Source organism: Staurois parvus, unplaced genomic scaffold (assembly GCF_062004578.1).
Source record: "Staurois parvus isolate SC_StPar_1 unplaced genomic scaffold, SC_StPar_1.0 ptg000186l, whole genome shotgun sequence".
NCBI classification, from domain to species: domain Eukaryota; kingdom Metazoa; phylum Chordata; class Amphibia; order Anura; family Ranidae; genus Staurois; species Staurois parvus.
Genome location: NW_028317982.1, coordinates 2,679,011 through 2,698,213, shown reverse-complemented (window position 1 = coordinate 2,698,213; position 19,203 = coordinate 2,679,011). Strand labels below are relative to the sequence as shown.

At 42.8% G+C, this 19,203-nt stretch overlaps 1 protein-coding gene across 1 annotated transcript; it reads right to left on the bottom strand.

The window, feature by feature from the left end:
• Positions 1-1,634: 1,634 nt before the first annotated feature.
• TMEM128 (transmembrane protein 128) lies at positions 1,635-17,042 on the bottom strand. Its single transcript, XM_089677403.1, has 5 exons — positions 16,891-17,042; positions 11,416-11,557; positions 8,212-8,373; positions 5,073-5,183; positions 1,635-2,869 (listed from the first exon to the last, which is right to left on the bottom strand). The coding sequence occupies exons 1-4, from the start codon at positions 16,988-16,990 to the stop codon at positions 5,084-5,086; spliced, it is 504 nt and encodes a 167-aa protein (XP_089533529.1). The 5' UTR covers positions 16,991-17,042; the 3' UTR covers positions 1,635-2,869; positions 5,073-5,083.
• Between the last annotated feature and the right edge of the window lie 2,161 nt (positions 17,043-19,203).

Here is a 19,203-nt window from a genome sequence, read left to right as displayed (position 1 = left end):
TCTGTCATTTTACGTGGCCAACCACTTCGAGGTTGAATTGGTGAATGATTGGGAGCCCACTATCGATACAATCTCCACATATTGGATTTGAACTTGGGCACAGAAGGAATGACTCACCTATATAAAACATACACACACTATGTGATGAAAAGTGTCTATACGCCTGTGCCAATAACAACTATGCTGCTATTCAGAAGTCTAAAACAGACCATACCATTGTATTCTAATACTATACTAAGAATACTATACTAGTATTCTTAAGGTCAGCTCCACCCACACGTGATATTTTGATTTTGTGCCACGGCTGGCAATTTGCGTCACATGCAGTCTAATCCTATTTTAGTGATTCCAGTAATGGGATATCCTCAGCAGAATCCCCTTTCTCACACCTCTCTGATGAATTCTCCTTTATCAGAATTTGCAGACTAAACAAAAATGAAAAATAAATATAAAATAAAGTAAAAAAGCAACTTACATTATGGTCTTCTTAATAGGAGAGAGACACAAATTAGAGCAGGAAATCTCACCATTGGTGTTTTTGGAAGGCATAAGAAGCTGGTGCGTGATTCAACCTGCCGCCGTCATCCCAGAATTGAAATGTGGTTTTTGCAGTTCATGATTTACTACTCACTTCTGTCACTCTGGTTTTTAAATGATTGTGAGGTAGGAAAGACAGAAGGTATAACACTTGCCAGGCATCACCAGAGCAATATTTATAGTCATTAAACAAACATAAAAAGAAAATATAGCTAAAAAAAAAAAAAAACGGTCAAGGGCACAATGCATATAATAAATAATAGGGAAGCCAAAGGAAACTCTGTAGGATTCCTATGTATAATATAATAGCCAAGATGGCCCAAACAATTTCCATTCCAATGGGATGGGATCGCTGTGTTTGTGTGTGGTAATAGACTGTAGTAGCAGTGAGTGTTGCTGTGTTCCTGCAGTGTGGACAGATTCCTGTCTGCTGCCGAAATAAAAGGAGACAGGCTGTTTCTCAGCCATTCAGATTCAGGATACTTTTTTAATCTCAAAAGGGGTAAATCATTTCATCCAGTCAACTGATGTGTATTTCTTTATAAAAATTGCAGATTCCTGGTTCTAGTATAACTCAGTCGATATCGTCTGAACATTCCTTTTGATTTTTGTGAATTTTTTACAAATTTTTTTATAAATTTAAAACCCAAGTGCATCCAAGATTACAAACAGAAAAATCAGCACAAGGGACATAACTTACAGTCAAGTAGAATGTGTCCCTTGTGTCGATTCCTCTCAGTATTAGTATTATTATTAGTAAAAATCTTTACTCTGTCCTGTCCCGCCCAACCCTGCAGCAATAAACTTCCCAGGGGGCGGGGGTTAGTACAACTAATAGGCAGTCACAGGCCCTCATCAAGAGAGCCCAACTATGCCCGCCCTTTCCACTCAGCTCCTCCATTCAAGGAAACCATACTATAGGTTCTATGAATGGAACACAATCTATGAATCCTCCCATTATCCAAAAGCCTATGTATTTTACATGCATTTCAAAATAATACACGCACGCACGCACGCACAGTGATTGAACCATGCTTTTGGCATGTCTCTTGAGACAAGTTCTGTCAACAATGTAACACGATAATTAAAACTGACAGTTAACATATACATTGCAACTTTTATTAACGAAATAAAAATATTTAATCTGAGAAAACCTTTTATAGCAAATACATTCTTATCTTCAAAAACATTACTAGCATTTATAATGACAATTAACTATAACCAACATTTCAAAATTTTATTGTAAAAACACAATGAAGTAAACAGAATATAAATCATGAAATGCCCATTAACGCTTCAGCTTTCAGTATGTATTTATTAATTTGGATCAACCCAAGATGCAGGCAGTTGTAGTTAAAGGTAATCTCTGATGGATTTTAACAAGTTGGACTGTTCATAGTGACAGCTTGCTTCAGAATAAATTATAAATGCAACTGCAAATCTTACAATATTAAGCGGCAATTACCTTGTTGATAATAAAAGGGGTAATTGCCATCGTGAGGTTTAATCCAGTAGTAGAAAATATTAAATTCCTTCATGTGGTTTAGCCTTTAGGATGTTGAATTAAAAAAAAGCAGCTGTGGCTGCAAAACTCACCTCTTCTCTGGCACTATCCCCCACAGTAATTCCTTTCCACACCTAGATGCCCTCAGTCCTCTAGGTTGAATGACACCCAGCAAGAACATCATGAGAGGTGGTAAGAGCATCAGTATGTTGATTCCTCATTGTTCAGTCACAGGCTGGTCTGGGTTCTGGTCAAGCTGCTTTGCTCAACTGCAGTTTAGTCTGCAAAGAGTACAGGACCTGGATGTACTGTCTAGCAAGGTTTCTTGGATTACAAGACTAGTTGAACAGAATTGGAAATTTTTAGTAAGCTTCCCATTCCTATATTTCACATGTCTGTTAATTTTGGAGTTCAATTTAGTAATCTTTCCTTAGAAGCGTCATCTCCACTCCAAATTCAAGACCTGTAATATTCTATTAAATAAGTACTTTAGTATATCTGAGCAGGGCTGAGCTAAGGGATAGGCAGAAGCGGCAACTACCTTGGGCCTTTTAGCAGGAAGTGGGGCACTCAAAGGACAGGATCTGTAACCTAGGCTGCTGGAATAGTTTACAGCTCATTCGATTGGAAGCACATTTTTGTTTGTACGCCTTGGATGCTAAAGGGACTTGTCCCACCATTGTAGATATATCTTGGATTGCTTTTCTGAATCATCTGCTTCATACGTCAGATGCCAACAGCCAAAACATCATCAGAAAAATAGAGGATTACTGCACGTGCAAGGTCAGAGCATCAAAATTCCAAGTCCACCTTAACTTCTAGATACAGCTACAAAATGAGAAAAAAAAACACAATTATAAACTGTAAATGTAAGTGACAAGTTATAATTGATTATGAAATGATGAGATCATCCAGCTATTACTGAATTTTCTGAGCAAACCATGGATAGTTTTTAAAAACACAAGATTTAACCCCTTCCCGCCGACGGAAGTGGGCCTTTATAGGTGGGGCCACATATACGCATATCTGTATTCGTGCTGAAATATGCCGCATAGTGTGCTTCCAACACACTCACTTTCTCTCTGAATGAAGGAAGGGAGAGACACATTGCTACTCTCTTTCCTTGTATTGACAAAGGTGTAAATAAACAAAAAAGTGTAAAAATAAATAAAAAAGAATAAAAGAAAGAAAAAATAGCTAGATGAAGGTTTGATTTAGGACAGTGCCAGGGTTAGTGCTTCAGTGAAGTAAGGGTGAAAGGTCAGGGTCAGTATATTTTGGGCAGGATATTTTTTTAAAAAGCATTTTTTTCAATTAGTATCAGTGTCAGTATGTTTTAGGTAGGATATAAAAAAAAAAAAAAAGAAGGACACTATGGTTTTTAGGCCTTAATACAGAGACAAACAACTAAAACATTTAATGTTTGTGGGGTCCACATGCTTGCAATACAGAGATATTAAAAAAAAATCTAGCAACCATGTATGGTTTCCTCTTCTCCTCAGCACTCATTCCTGGCAGTTCTGTGTCTTGCACACACACACACAACAAAAAAACCTATTTTGATGACATCCCATCCTAAGCGAGTAGGTAGTGATTGTCCATCTTCAAAGTATAGCATCTGAGCTGCTCTTTAATTGTCCTTTCCTACCCATTGATTGCCTCTGTAATGTCTTTAAAAGGAACTATAACCCACTTTTAAAAACTGTGAGCAGGCAGGATCTTTATAGCAGAAAAGAAGTGCAGTTTCTTCTACCTTAAAGGAAATGTACTACCTGCCTGCTTGCAGTTGTCTTTGGATTGTACACGGAGCTGCACTAGTGGAGTGCCTGTGTACTTGGATGAATGCACTCCTGTACATGCACAGAAGTGACGTCATCCCATGCCGGGCAATAAAGATGGCTGAAGCCCAGCACCCAGAAATAGCCAGGTAGAAGATGCCTACGCCGCTGAGTGATGTCAGATTGTTGAATGAAACTTGCAGTTTAGTTCCACTTTATTTCAGGCACATTTCCTGCATGTGTGACGCCAAGCCTACCACAAGACCCATACCCTCTGGGCCAGATCCTTCAGTGCAAGAAAGTTATGAGTGAGGAGACCCAGGAATTTTCTTGCATCATTTGGTATTTTGCTCAGCCTATGTGATTTCTTTGCTGTGCAGTGTGATATGGACTGCAAACACATGTGACACGCAGCATCTGGTTTATTATCTCATATTCACTATTAGGAAAAGCTGTGGGTATTACGCAGGAAAGACATGATGCCTGCAAAATGCCAACCCCTGTGAGTGTTACTGCAGTGATATGTCGGCTCCACCTCAATCCTCTTACAGACCAAAGCACAGAAAAAAAAAAAAGCATGCACCCTTTTGTCTCTCTAGCCTTAAAGGAGAAGGTCAGCTTTAAAAAAAATAAAATGCACATCTTTTTGCGGATAAAAAAAAAATGTGCATTTATTCTTTTATTTATTAGGGGCCTGCAGAGCATTACAGCAGCGACCAGCAGGACTCCTGCACACTGTCAGTGTAAGCGGTTTGCTCGTACCTTGTACTGGCAACAGGCAGTTACACAAGGACAGTAATAGTCAATGAACTACCTAGAGAGCTCGCCAGCACCGATTGAAAACTACAAGCCGTCAGCCGCAAAGGCTGACAATAGTTATTGTTCTCCCAGTCACAGAACTCTGTGAATGACTGATGCAGCCAATGCAGCCAGTGGGTGGAGCCCCACACGCCAGCAGGTTTTTTTTTTTTTTTTTGTGACTGCGGGTGCGGGGAGAAGTTCCCGGACCTGCTGTCACAGGGAGGGGAGAATCTGGGTTGGGAACTGCAGGAGCATGTTACGTGTTCCATCCTAAAAATGGGTGTAACATGTTCCCAAAGGTGAACTTATCCTTTTAAAAGGCAGAAAGCCTAAGATACAGTAAAATAAGGACAGAAAGCTGCACAGAAGGCTGGGAATGGAGTACAAAAATATAGGTTGCTGCAAACTAGAGTTCTGTTATAATATACAGTATATATACATTATTTTCTTACCTTCTGCGTACTCATCCAAGCAGTGAGACCAGCATGACAAAACCCATAAACTGTGTAAACAGTATCAGTGGTGTAAAAAAGGACCACACCGGCCATAAGGAAACATTGAAACTGAAATAAAAAACAAAAAGAACTATTCGCGACATTTGCCACAAATGCTGAAAAGTGTAACTACTCATCTAAACAGCCTTTGCCTAAAGCAAAAAGATGGATATTATAGTGAACTGTAATTAGGCTCCAATTGTGATCACATACAAGGTTTTTCAGCTGTAAAGGTTATTACAGTTTATTCTTTTACATATGTCAGTTTATAACTCAACATTTATGTATTTCTGAAAATATAAAACCCTACTTCCTCCAGATATAACAAAAGGCACTATTTATGGCCTCTTGAATTGTAGCCGTGAAACAGGTGTTTTTTATTTATTTAATTTTTTTCACAGATATAAAACACAGGTGCATTGTGGTCAGGGGCCCCCCCCTGACTTCTCCATCACGACCAACAACGCCACCATCAGTCCCACCCTGCAAGCCAGAGTACTAGGTGTCATTCTGGACTCCAACCTATCCTTCCAGCCCCAAGTCCAATCTTTAACAAACTCGTGCAGACTCCACCTCCGCAACATCGCCAAAATCCGCACGTTCCTAACCCCGGAAACCCCTAAACAGCTCATCCACTCCCTCATCATATCACGACTCGACTACTGCAACTCCCTCCTCACTGGCCTGCCTCGCCGCTGGCTATCCCCGCTTCAGTCGATCCTGAATACGACTGCCAGACTCATTCACCTTTCCAACCACTCCATCTCCGCCACCCCCCTCTGCCAATCCCAACACTGGCTTCCGATTGCGCAATGGATCAAATTCAAAATCCTAACACTGAGGTACAAAGCTGTCCACCATACTGCCCCAATATCCATATACCACCCAAAACGTACACTCCGCTCCTCACAAGACCTCCTACTCTCTAGTTACCTGGTCTCCTCCTCCCATGCCCGTCTCCAGGACTTCTCCAGGGCTTCCCCCATCCTCTGGAACTCACTACCCCAATCCCTCAGACTATCACCTACTCTCCTCACCTTTAGGCGCATCCTGAAAACCCACCTCTTCAGGGAAGCCTACCCCGTCCTCAGCTAATTGCTGATCTCCTCCACTCTTCCTACCACTCCATCCCCCACAGCTATTTCCTCCTGTACCACCATCCCCTCCCTCCTAGATTGTAAGCTCCAAGGAGCAGGGCCCTCGAACCCCTCGTGTATTGTATTGTTACTGTACTGTCTCGTGTACTGGCTCCCATTGTAATGTACAGAGCTGAGCAAACTGTTGGTGCTATATAAATACTGTATAATAATAATATTGGACAATGCACACAGCTGTGTATCCCTAAGATCCCCAACATCCCTATGAAATTTTAAGTTTGCATGCAGTAATTTACAAATATACACGTCCACGGAAGTACACACCAGCATATCCATGTCAATTTAAACACTGGCAGCTTGCAGAGGATGAAGATGGATTTTTTACAGGTATATATGGACACACATTTTTACATGTCCATATAGATGTACATGCAAGGTAGTTTTGTAACAACTTGCACGTTTTACTCAAGATCTATCTGCCAGCAAGATCCTGCATATCATGCGTATAAACATCAGTAAATTATTTTGTTTGTGTGCTAGAGGTCTAATCCAGTGTTTGCTTTTATGTTTTATGTACAGCAGCAGCAGGAATTAGAACCAATTATGGCTTAATTGCTCTGCTTACGTACAGAAGGAGAGTACACATGGATGACCTAATCAGCAAACTAGCTAGCTGTAAGCTAGAAGGATTTATGTATTCATAGTTTATTTTCAGGCTAGGGTGCATTCTAAAACCTGCTATATGTAGCAATAACTAATCTTAGTGATGGTAACGGTTCATTTTTTTTCTTTTTAAAAATAACAAAGATGGTATACTTACCTGCCCTGTACAGTGGTTTTGCAGCCCTGATCGTCTTCTTTCCAGGTCCCCCACCAGCACTCCGGGCTCCTCTCCCTTGACCAGTGACCTTAACAGTAAGCCACTTGCTGGTGCATGCTCGGCCCCGCTGCACGCTCTTTCCTCACTGGCTGTGATTTACAGCAGTGGTAGCAATGGCTCCCGTTACTGTGTCTAAGCCAATGAGGAGAGGGAGACCCAGGGCTCCCCTGCACATTGCTGGATCGAGAGGGGACTCAAATAAGTATTGGGGGGGCTGTGGGGGGAGCAGCACACAAAAGGTTTGAATGCATAAAGGTAAAAACACTTCAGCCTTTAGAACCACTTTAACCGCTTTCCCGCTGCTCTATAGTAAAACTACTGCTACAGGGTGGCAGGGCTGCGCAAAATCACGTATATATACATGTGATTTGCAAAGAAATGCACAGCAGCATGTCTCACTAGTAAAACACACACAGCACATCATGTAAAACAGCACACAGTTAACCCTTTGATCGCCCAGATGTTAACCCCTTTCTGCCCAGTGTCATTAGTACAGTGTCTTTGCTTTTTATTAGCACTGATCACTGTATTAATGTCATTAGGATGTCAGTGGCAGTTAGTCATCTCCCACCCAGTGTCAGAATGCCTGCCGCAGTCTCACTTTAAGTCGCTGATCGCAGCCATTACTAGTATAAAAAAAATCATAAAAATAAAAAAATTCCAGTATATATACCGCCATTTGTAGACACTATAAAACTTTCATGTAAACCAATTCATTTACACGTATTGGGATTTTTTTTTTAGCAAAGACATGTAGCAGAATACATTTTGGCCTAAATTTATGAAGAAATTAGATTTTTTAAAATGTTTTACTGGAAATGTTTTATAGAAAAAAAGTAAAAAATATTGGGGTTTTGTTTTCCAAAGTTGTCAGAATTTTTTTAGTTTATAGCGCAAAATATAAAAATGCACAAGTGATCAAATACCACCGAAAGAAAGCTCTATTTGTGGGAAAAAAAGGACATACATTTAATTTATGTACAGCATTGCATGACTGCGCAATTGTCAGTTAAAGTACGGCAGCGCCGTATTGCAAAAATTGGCCTTGTCAGGAAGGGGGGTGGGAGTTAAACCCTCTGTAGGGCAAGTGGTTAAGTAATACATATGCATAGAAACTCACCATACTGCAGCTACTAGGAAAGTTAGAATTGCAACAGGTACAAGCCCCGGATACTTGGCATCATAATCACAAATCCCACGATACCATTCCAAATAAATGATGCAATAGAGAGCAATGGACATACTGACAGCCAGAGACACTGTGCCCACCAGAAGCCATGTACTACAAGACAAAGGACAGTTATTATTCAATTGAAGATATGTAAAAAACATTTTAAAGATCTAATTCACAAATGTCTTCCTGCAGAGTAAGACAGCATTTCTATGTTCAAGTGAGGCCTTCTTCATTAGTTGCCATTAGCTCTTTATGTGGATACTGTGAGATGCTAAAACCTCTCTAAAACCTTTCAATTACACAAAGATTTTCTTACATAAAAGTTGTATCCTTCACACTTTGAAATTGGTTTTATGTCATTTCTACAGTATATTGTAAGTACAGAAACATTTTATATATTTTGTGTTATAATTTTGCTTGTATAAAATTCTTATTTTACAAATATTTATTACAGATTGCCTGCATTCTTTAGTGTATCCCTTGCAAGTAATAAGAAAACCCCGTACTAGCCAAGCAGCTGCACTCTGCTCTGTGAGCACAACTCCAGCCAAAACCTTATTTTCTTTTTAGTTGTGAATTGAGTGGGGAAAGGTTAGGACTTATGTCCACTTTAAAAACAGCAATAAAGTCTATATAATAAAGGGAAAAAAAAAAAGAAAAAAAACAGGCCCCCCCCCCCCCCCAGTAAGTTTACGTCATAATGTACTAGTATGTACTGCATACTGGTACATTATGACAGAAATCAAGTGATATTAATACTTGTGAGCTAATATGGTGAAATATAAGTGATCAGTTAATCAAATAATATACTAATACATGCACATGTGGTTCGCTAGCTCCTTACACCAACTCATAAATAGTGCCACAGCATACAAAATAAAAATTCTATTAGTAATGAATAATAATATTTAGTGCTGCACTCCCGTGCTAAATTAATTATATAAAAAAACTTGCAACAGTGATTATCAGTTCATAATCAAACTATATACTCAAAAACATATTAAAATAACAAAAACAATATAATAGCCTTGATGCAAACAATTTCTGTGTTAAATGAACAGTCCTCTTGATAAATCCAAAAACTCGTGTCACCAAATGAGAAAAAACACAGATGAATATTAATATATATTGCGCTCACCTCCAATTTTTGCCTAATATATAAATAGGCAAAAAACACTTTTTGTCCTGACAGGACAGGGGAGGGGCTCTGAAGTCACCACGTTCTGTCGGCCAGCTAATGGCGAGTATTGTTAGTGTGTTTACACATTGCTTTTACACCTATATAGGATGTAAACGCAATCATTTCTCTTTCTGTGTGCATTCATGCACTCATTGAGAAGTACTGACTGAGCTGTGATTGATCACAGCTTGTCACATGGTACAAGCCTGTTGTGAATAGGCTTGTACCATGTGACCTCTGTGATCATTCACAGATATCACACGTAGTAAGCAATGATGTCACAAGTGACATCTTGCTTACTACTTTGCATGTGATCACTGATTGGCCAATCAGTGATCACATGATCGGGACCTCGTATAGAGGTCCCGTCCGACGATCGGTGTTTCACTGTGTCCGGAGGACACAGCGGGCACCGGATCGCGGTGCTGCGCGCTCCCAGGGACAGCGCACAAGCAGGGTGCGGGGAGGCCGTTTATAGACGGCCACCCGACCCTGCACTGCCACCGTCCGGCCGTTTATATGCAACGGCCGGTCGGGAAGTGGTTAAGTCTGCTCAAGCTCGGACCTGTCACCCAACATAACCCTGTCTTGAGGAAGGTGCAAGCCCCTGAAAAGCATTGCTTTGTATTGCTAAATATTCACTAAAGTCTTTTTCTGGACTCTGTCACCACTGATGTGCTACCCTAGCTGCATTCTGCATATCTGAATCTTCCACAAGCCCTCCTTTTCAGGGATACTCCTTGCTTGGTGGGAGCAGCCTCATCAAATCAATTATGCTGAATAATAAAGGAAATGGCTGTTCATTATGATGGACATTAATGGTAGGAGATCTAGTGCCTCTCATATATGTATTTCTTTTTTAAAACTGTGCTCTGTGTCCCTGTCTGGGAGATTTCCCCTATCTATTTGAAAAATGTAAGACAGAAGGGAGGGTAAATCTCCCTGACGAGGTCAGACGTCAGTACATTTTTTCCACCAGAGTCGGGAATAGTTAGAAATGGGTATCAGAGAGAAGAGGAAGTAAGGGGAAATCTTCAGTTCAAAACTTTTAGAGGTTGTAGCCCTTCCCTACTCTATGCAAAACTAAAAAGAAGATCTAGACTGCACTCTTTACGAGAGGAGGAGGCAGTGCCTCTCCTTATGCCTAACCTAAAGTGTTACTAAATCCACAGCAGTAAAATCGCTCTGTATATACAGTAAAGCATGCTTGCTATACCGACGGTGGAAATTAAGGGGTTAATCCTCTACACTGTGTAAAAATGCGGTTTGATCCTAACTTCTCTGATCCCCCCCTTCTTCCACTGTCCCCAACTAATCTCCTGATAGAACAGAGCCTTGGGAGTAAGCTGCACATGCTCAGTTTGGTGTGTATCGCTAGAGTGTTTTGTTGGGTTTTGTTTTCTTGGGAGGGTGCATGTGATCAGCACAGGGCCAATCAGCACTGTCCAGACAAGAGGGTCAGGGGTCCTGTAGCCTCATAGGACAATCAGAGGAGAATGAAAACTACTCCAAAAAGCTTTAATCAATGCTCTGCTGGACACTGATAGAAGTCACAAGACTGCTCTAACTGCTGATGAGAAAAGGTATTTAGCAGTTTATATTTACTAAAATAATTGCATTTCCATGTGTGTACTGTGGGAGACCAGATATAGTGAATGCAGGGTCTGGGGTTTAGTAACACTTTAAGGTCCGGGTTTAGATCCTGGTATTTGTGTCTGAAGAACACAGCAGTAAATCAGGGATATGAGACCCTGTAGTACCAGAAATGCATGTATTGCCAGATGCAAAAGGCTAAATTATTTTAATACGCATAGCATAGTACATGACTTTCCTTGTTGTTTAATCCAAATATTCATTTTTATCACCAACACATAACAGAAATAGACAGGCATGATATATATATATATATATATATATATATATATATATATATATATAAATGAGAGAGAGCGCACGCTGCACACACTCACCATCCTTCTTGTAAGTTTAGTAGGACAACCGGCAGGAAGTCAACGTAGTGTGTGACAGCAACTGCCGCCAATATCCAAAACGCTGAATGGATGTTTACTCTAGGAAGAGGCTTTTGTTTTTTCCTTTCATCTTCATCACCATCTATAAATTAAACAAATAAAAACCACAATCTTTTGATTAAAAAAAATCTAAAAATTTTTAGTACAACCCAACAGCATCCCTACAGTGTAAATTTCAATTTGTGCTTCTCAGTTTCATTAAATTGGTTGTAAACCTCAGACATGGAAAATTAACAAAGTATATCCCTTTATAGTGTGTACCATGAATCACTTCTGGAAGGTTTTCCTGACACCAAGAGAAAAATGGTGACAGAGGAGGGACCTCCAGCAGATTGACAGCCTCAGCTCTGTCCCTGTGAGCTGTGTGAAGGGTGTGTGTCTCTTCCCATCATTCAACTTTCAGAGCTCCCCTCACAGAGCTATGCAGAGTGTAACGTCAGCACTCCGCCCCCTTTTTTCTGAACTCTGACAAACTTTATAGAGAAGAGAAGACTGCAGATAGACAGGTACAACTTTTGTAGGAGGATTTTTTTCACCTCTGTGTATTACCCGAGGCCAGTCACTTCACTGGGTTTACTGTATATAAGGGTTGACAACCACTTTAAATAAAAGGCAATGAGCAGCCAATGCAGGTGAGTGACTGTATTACAGAATATGCCCAAATCAATGGTTCTCCTGAACTTTACCCCTGAAAATAAAACAAACAATCCACATACAGTCAGGTCCATAAATATTGGGACATCAACACAATTCTAACATTTTTGGCTCTATACACCACCACAATGGATTTGAAATTAAACGAACAAGATGTGCTTTAAGTGCAGACTGTCAGCATTAATTTGAGGGTATTTACATCCAAATCAGGTGAACGGTGTAGGAATTACAACAGTTTGCATATGTGCTTATCACTTGTTAAGGGATCAAAAGTAATGGGACAGAATAATAATCATAAATCAAACTTTCACTTTTTAATACTTGGTTGCAAATTCTTTGCAGTCAATTACAGCCTGAAGTCTGGAACGCATAGACATCACCAGACGCTGGGTTTCATCCCTGGTGATGCTCTGCCAGGCCTCTACTGCAACTCTCTTCAGTTTCTGCTTGTTCTTGGGGCATTTTCCCTTCAGTTTTGTCTTCAGCAAGTGAAATGCATGCTCAGTCGGATTCAGGTCAGGTGATTGACTTGGCCATTGCATAACATTCCACTTCTTTCCCTTAAAAAACTCTTTGGTTGCTTTTGCAGTCTGCTTTGGGTCATTGTCCATCCGCACTGTGAAGCGGCGTCCAATGAGTTCTGAAGCATTTGGCTGAATATGAGCAGATAATATTGCCCGAAACACTTCAGAATTCATCCTGCTGCTTTTGTCAGCAGTCACATCATCAATAAATACAAGAGAACCAGTTCCATTGGCAGCCATACATGCCCACGCCATGACACTACCACCACCATGCTTCACTGATGAGGTGGTATGCTTAGGATCATGAGCAGTTCCTTTCCTCCTCCATACTCTTCTCTTCCCATCACTCTGGTACAAGTTGATCTTGGTCTCATCTGGCCATAGGATGTTGTTCCAGAACTGTGAAGGCTTTTTAAGATGTCGTTTGGCAAACTCTAATCTGGCCTTCCTGTTTTTGAGGCTCACCAATGGTTTACATCTTGTGGTGAACCCTCTGTATTCACTCTGGTGAAGTCTTCTCTTGATTGTTGACTTTGACACACATACACCTACCTCCTGGAGAGTGTTCTTGATCTGGCCAACTGTTGTGAAGGGTGTTTTCTTCACCAGGGAAAGAATTCTTTGGTCATCCACCACAGTTGTTTTCCGTGGTCTTCCAGGTCTTTTGGTGTTGCTGAGCTCACCGGTGCGTTCCTTCTTTTTAAGAATGTTCCAAACAGTTGTTTTGGCCAAGCCTAATGTTTTTGCTATCTCTCTGATGGGTTTGTTTTGTTTTTTCAGCCTAATGATGGCTTGCTTCACTGATAGTGACAGCTCTTTGGATCTCATCTTGAGAGTTGACAGCAACAGATTCCAAATGCAAATAGCACACTTGAAATGAACTCTGGACCTTTTATCTGCTTATTGTAATTGGGATAATAAGGGAATGACACACACCTGGCCATGGAACAGCTGAGAAGCCAATTGCCCCATTACTTTTGGTCCCTTAACAAGTGGGAGGCACATATGCAAACTGTTGTAATTCCTACACCGTTCACCTGATTTGGATGTAAATACCCTCAAATTAAAGCTGACAGTCTGCAATTAAAGCACATCTTGTTCGTTTCATTTCAAATCCATTGTGGTGGTGTATAGAGCCAAAAATGTTAGAATTGTGTCGATGTCCCAATATTTATGGACCGGACTGTACTAATGCAACATTATGTTTACACAGGAGCAGATACAAGAAACAGCCTCCACATTCTGGAGATATTCAGAAGCCAACTAAACAAGTCTGAGGAGCAACCAAGAGGCTACCAATAGCGCTGAAGCAGTTGCCGATATCCAAAGTTAATATGGGAGAAAGCATCCATGGGACAGGTAAAACCTGAGCACAGCACGTACCAAGCTTTTGTGGAAGAATGATGAGAAGAAACCCACTTCTGAAAAACAGTCTAGACAAACTCCAAATGTGGATTTGATATAAGTCATTTGGCACAGCAGATATGTGCAGACGTGATCTGGTCCAAGACCAAAACTGAACTCCTTGGACTTTATCTGCGTTAAGAGCTTTTATGTCAGCTGCCATCGCTAGCCTCCTAAAAACGCAAGTTTAGTAACAATACAATTAAGCAGGCCATACATGGATTGAAATTTGGCAGGTTCAGTAGGGACCAGCCAACTTTCAATCCATGTATGGTCTAGGTGGTTGTACACAAGTTAATCAAATAAACATTTGTTTTGAAATACATATTTGTATCAAGTTTTAAAACACTTTGTTGCTATTATTTATTTTTAATCTCTATTTGGAAAGCCTTTTTTTTATATCATGTGACTGGCACAGCACTAGATCAGTGTTCTCCAAACTGTGGCTGTTTGCTAACCTTTATCCATCCCTTTTGGCACTATTCCTAACACTGACACCAAAAGTGGGGCTTAGTTCCCCAAATGACACCAATGATGGGGCAGGGTCCCTCCCCTTAATGTCAATGATGGGGCATTATTCATCTTCAAACACCAATGATGGGCCAATATTCCTTCTAGTAATGGCGCTGATGGGGCATTACTCCTCCCATTGACACAAATGATAGGCCAATATTCCTTCCACTGATAGCAAGGATGGGGCACTATTCCATCCACAAACACCAATGATGGGCCAATATTCCTTCTAATAATAGCACTGATGGGGCATTACTCCTCCCATTGACACCAATGTTGGGCCAATATTCCTTCCACTGATAGCAAAGATGGGGCACTGTTCCATCCACAAACACCAAGGATGGGCCAGCATACTTTCCACAGATAGTAATGATGGAGCACTACTCCTCCCACTGACACCGATGATGAGCCAATAATCAATTCCACCGATAGCAGTGATGGGCCAATATTCCTTCCACTGACAGCAATGATGGGGCACTACTCCTCCTCCTACTAACCACAGGCACTATGCGACTGAACACCACACCTAAGACCTTGTTTACGCTCACTGATGCTGGGCCTGAGACTTTTTGTACCCAGACTGGCCACAATCCAGCCCCCCTAAAGTCTGAAGGACCATAAACTGGCCCTTCGTTTGGAAACCCCTGCACTAGAAACCTCCTAAGAACTTTCTTTGAGCACAGGTAAAACCTGGGAAATGCCATGTGACCTCTGAACAGCAATGATTAAAGGTAATCAGATGATTGTTTTATATTAAATAGAATGGAATGACCCCTATATATAATTAGAAGGAATGATAGCAATTACACATTGAACGTATCACTTTAAGTGACTTTTCCTCTACTCTGCCTCCCTGAGCCATATAACCCACATGACATCACAGGGATGGAGATGTTCTGCAGAAAGGAACAGGCCACAACTCCCAGATGGCAGACAGGTGCTATGACATCACTAACACAGGATCACCAAATGAATCAATCCTGTATTACTGGCATCATTTGTTTTGATAGAAACCAAACTAAAAATGCAGGTTTTTGTTTTTTGTTTTAACCCTGTGGGGTTACATGTAAGTGGGCTTGTTTGGTGGCACCACATGTAAGCAGTATGTTATTGTACTGGGGTTGCAGAATTCCATCTGACCCAGAAGGAAAATTGGATCCCCTTCTGTCCATTTTTTGCGGGTCGGATCAGATTGGATGACAGCAGGTGTAAACGGACACATCTGTTTACACCCACCACTCCGTAGAGGAGAATGGAGGTTTCCGATCAGGACCGCCTGTCTGTTTCCATCTGACCCGATCTGACAGACGGAAGAGGAATTGGATCCTCATTCGTCCCTTTTTTGCGAGTTGGATCAGATTGGATGTCGGCAGGTGTAAACAGACACACATTTATTTACACCCACCGCCCCATAGAGGAGAATTGAGGTTCTGATCAGGACTGCCTGTCTATTTCCATCCGATCCAGTCCTAGAGATGGAAGGGAAACTTGATCCCCATCCATCCCTTGTTTGCAGGTCGGGTCGGATTGAATTGAATGTTGGCAGGTGTAAACGACATGTCCGTTTACACCTGCCACTCCATAGAGGAGAATATAGGTTCTGATCAGGACCACCTGTCAATTCCATCCGACCCAATCTGACTGACGGAAGGGGAACTGGATCCCCATCAGGCCCTTTCTTGCAGATCGGATCCCACTGGATGTAGGTGGGTGTACACGGACACATCTGGTTACACCCGCTGCTCCATAGAGAATGGAGGTTCTGATCAGGACCACCTCTCCATTTCCATCCGACGTAATCTGACGAACAGAAGGTGAATTGGATCCCCATCTGTCCCTTTTTTCGGATCGGATTGGATGTCGGATGTAAACAGACATCCGTTTACACCTGCTGCCCATAGAGGAGAATGGAGGTTCCAATCAGGACCACCTATCCATTTCCATCCGACCCGATCAGACAGACGGAAGGGGAATTGGGATCCTCATCTGGCCCTTTTTTGTGGATCGGACGCCGGGTGTAAACGGACACATGTCTGTTTACACCCACCACTCCATAGAGGAGAATGGAGGTTCCTATCGAGTCCACCTGACAAACAGGCAGGAATGTCCATGTGAAAGAGACCTTACACGGAGACTTTACCCAGGCTGCAATGTAATGCAGCAATATAGAGGAGAACAGGTTCTCTTTAATTCTAACAGACACATATCTGCAGGAACCTCCCCATCGCAGTAATTACAGAACTGGCAGGGTGTCAGCCATGCTCCTAACTCTGAGCCGTGCCCCCAGCAGTGTCACAGCCCCGACCGAAGGGGTACACACCGGCCTCTGCCACCTCGGCCTCCCTCAGGAAGGACTCAGCCTGCTGCTCAAACCGGCGCCGCACATTCTGAAGATTCCTGTCCTCCAACAAGGCCGCCATCTTTTGGGGCGTAAGTTCCCCGGAAGTGACGCGTGGGTGAGCCCGGCGAGGGTCCCCATGGAAACCAGACGCTGGAGCGGTGGGAGGAGCTTTCTGTGCTGTGTACAGGTGTCAGAGGGCGTGGGACGGTGATCAGAGGCGAGGGAGTCACTGATCGTCCCAATTACAGGACATCTATGGCAGCTGACGCCACATGGAACCATCTATAGTGGATTCATCGGACTCCTGACTATGAGCATGTCAGGGATACAGTTATCATAATGGCTGAACACTGCTGAGATAAAACCAACACCTATAGACTTTGGATGGCTGCTGTTGGAAATCACGGGCCCCATGCAGCGTGGATTCTGTGCTCACCTATGTGCGGCGCCTGCTATCCTGCTGCTTTTTATTTCCTGCCCTTCCAGCATTTCCATATTTCCTGGCCTGCCTCCAGTTTACTTCCCTATATAAGACATGCTCAGCGCAGTCTGTGTTGCCTGAGCATCTTCCCAGTTTTCTGATGGGTGTTTCCCAGTTCTCCTGGGTACCTATTATTTGTAGTCAGCGTCTGACCACCTGTGTGCTGATCCTGGCTTTGTCTACCTCTTGTGAGCAGATCCTGGCTTTGTCTATCGCCTGTGTGCCCATCCAGGCTTTGTCTGCCGCCTGTGCGCCCATCCTGGCTTTGTCTGCCGCCTGCGCGCCCATCCTGGCTTTGTCTGCCGCCTGCGCGCCCATCCTGGCTTTGTCTGCCGCCTGCGCGCCCATCCTGGCTTTGTCTGCCGCCTGCGCGCCCATCCTGGCTTTGCCGCCTGTGCGCCCATCCTGGCTTTGTCTGCCGCCTGCGCGCCCATCCTGGCTTTGTCTGCCGCCTGCGCGCCCATCCTGGCTTTGTCTGCCGCCTGTGCGTCGATCCTGGCTTTGTCTGCCGCCTGTGTGCCGATCCTGGCGTTGTCTACTGCCTGTGTGCCGATCCTGGCGTTGTCTACCGCCTGTGTGCCGATCCTGGCGTTGTCTACCGCCTGTGTGCCGATCCTGGCGTTGTCTACTGCCTGTGTGCCGATCCTGGCGTTGTCTACCGCCTGTGTGCCGATCCTGGCGTTGTCTACCGCCTGTGTGCCGATCCTGGCGTTGTCTACCGCCTGTGTGCCGATCCTGGCGTTGTCTACCGCCTGTGTGCCGATCCTGGCTTTGTCTACGGCCTGTGTGCCGATCCTGGCTTTGTCTACTGCCTGTGTGCCGATCCTGGCTTTGTCTACCTCTTGTGCGCCGATCCTGGCTTTGTCTACCTCTTGTGCGCCGATCCTGGCTTTGTCTACCTCTTGTGCGCCGATCCTGGCTTTGTCTACCTCTTGTGCGCCGATCCTGGCTTTGTCTACCTCTTGTGCGCCGATCCTGGCTTTGTCTACCGCCTGTGCGCCGATCCTGGCTTTGTCTACCGCCTGTGCGCCGATCCTGGCTTTGTCTACCGCCTGTGCGCCGATCCTGGCTTTGTCTACCGCCTGTGCGCCGATCCTGGCTTTGTCAACCGCTTGTGCTTATCCGCAGCCTGTCCTGGCCTCAGCTTGTTTCATGGATTTCCCTCTCTCTTCTGCCATTTCATGATCTCCCAGTTCTTAGCTAGGTGTACCTGGGGGCCACAACCTGATTTCAACTTGCTGCAAATTCATCCCCACCATTAGGGGCCCTGATGAAGAAGCAGGCTGGGGCTGAAACTCAGCCGCTGGGGATCTCCAAGGGCTCACTACCACAGACACCTGACACTGGTCTAGGCATTGACCCAAGAAGTCCACTCACCAGTATTACACTTCTGGGATGTGGATAGTCAAGCGAGCCAGAACACTGCCTTTAAGGCTGGATTCACACTTGAGCATAGCATTTTTGCACTTTTTTTTTTACACACTTTTTGTACTTTTAGATGCATTTTCATGCAGTGTTTTTTAGGCATTTTTGAGCTGTGGCATTTTTTATTAGCCAATAGAGAAAAATATCATTTGTTGCTAGGTTTGTCCGCTTTTTTAGCTTTTCCATCAGCTTTTAATTTTTTTTTTTTTTTTATTCATGTATTATCTTTTCTTGTTAGGGTAGGAGGTTAGAGTTAAGGTTAGGGATTAATATTTAATTTATTGTCTACTGATTATTTATTTTTTGTAAGGGTTAGGGTGTTAATAATACTACTAATAAGCGAATAAATAAATGTAAAATAAATACACAAATAAAAATAATCATAA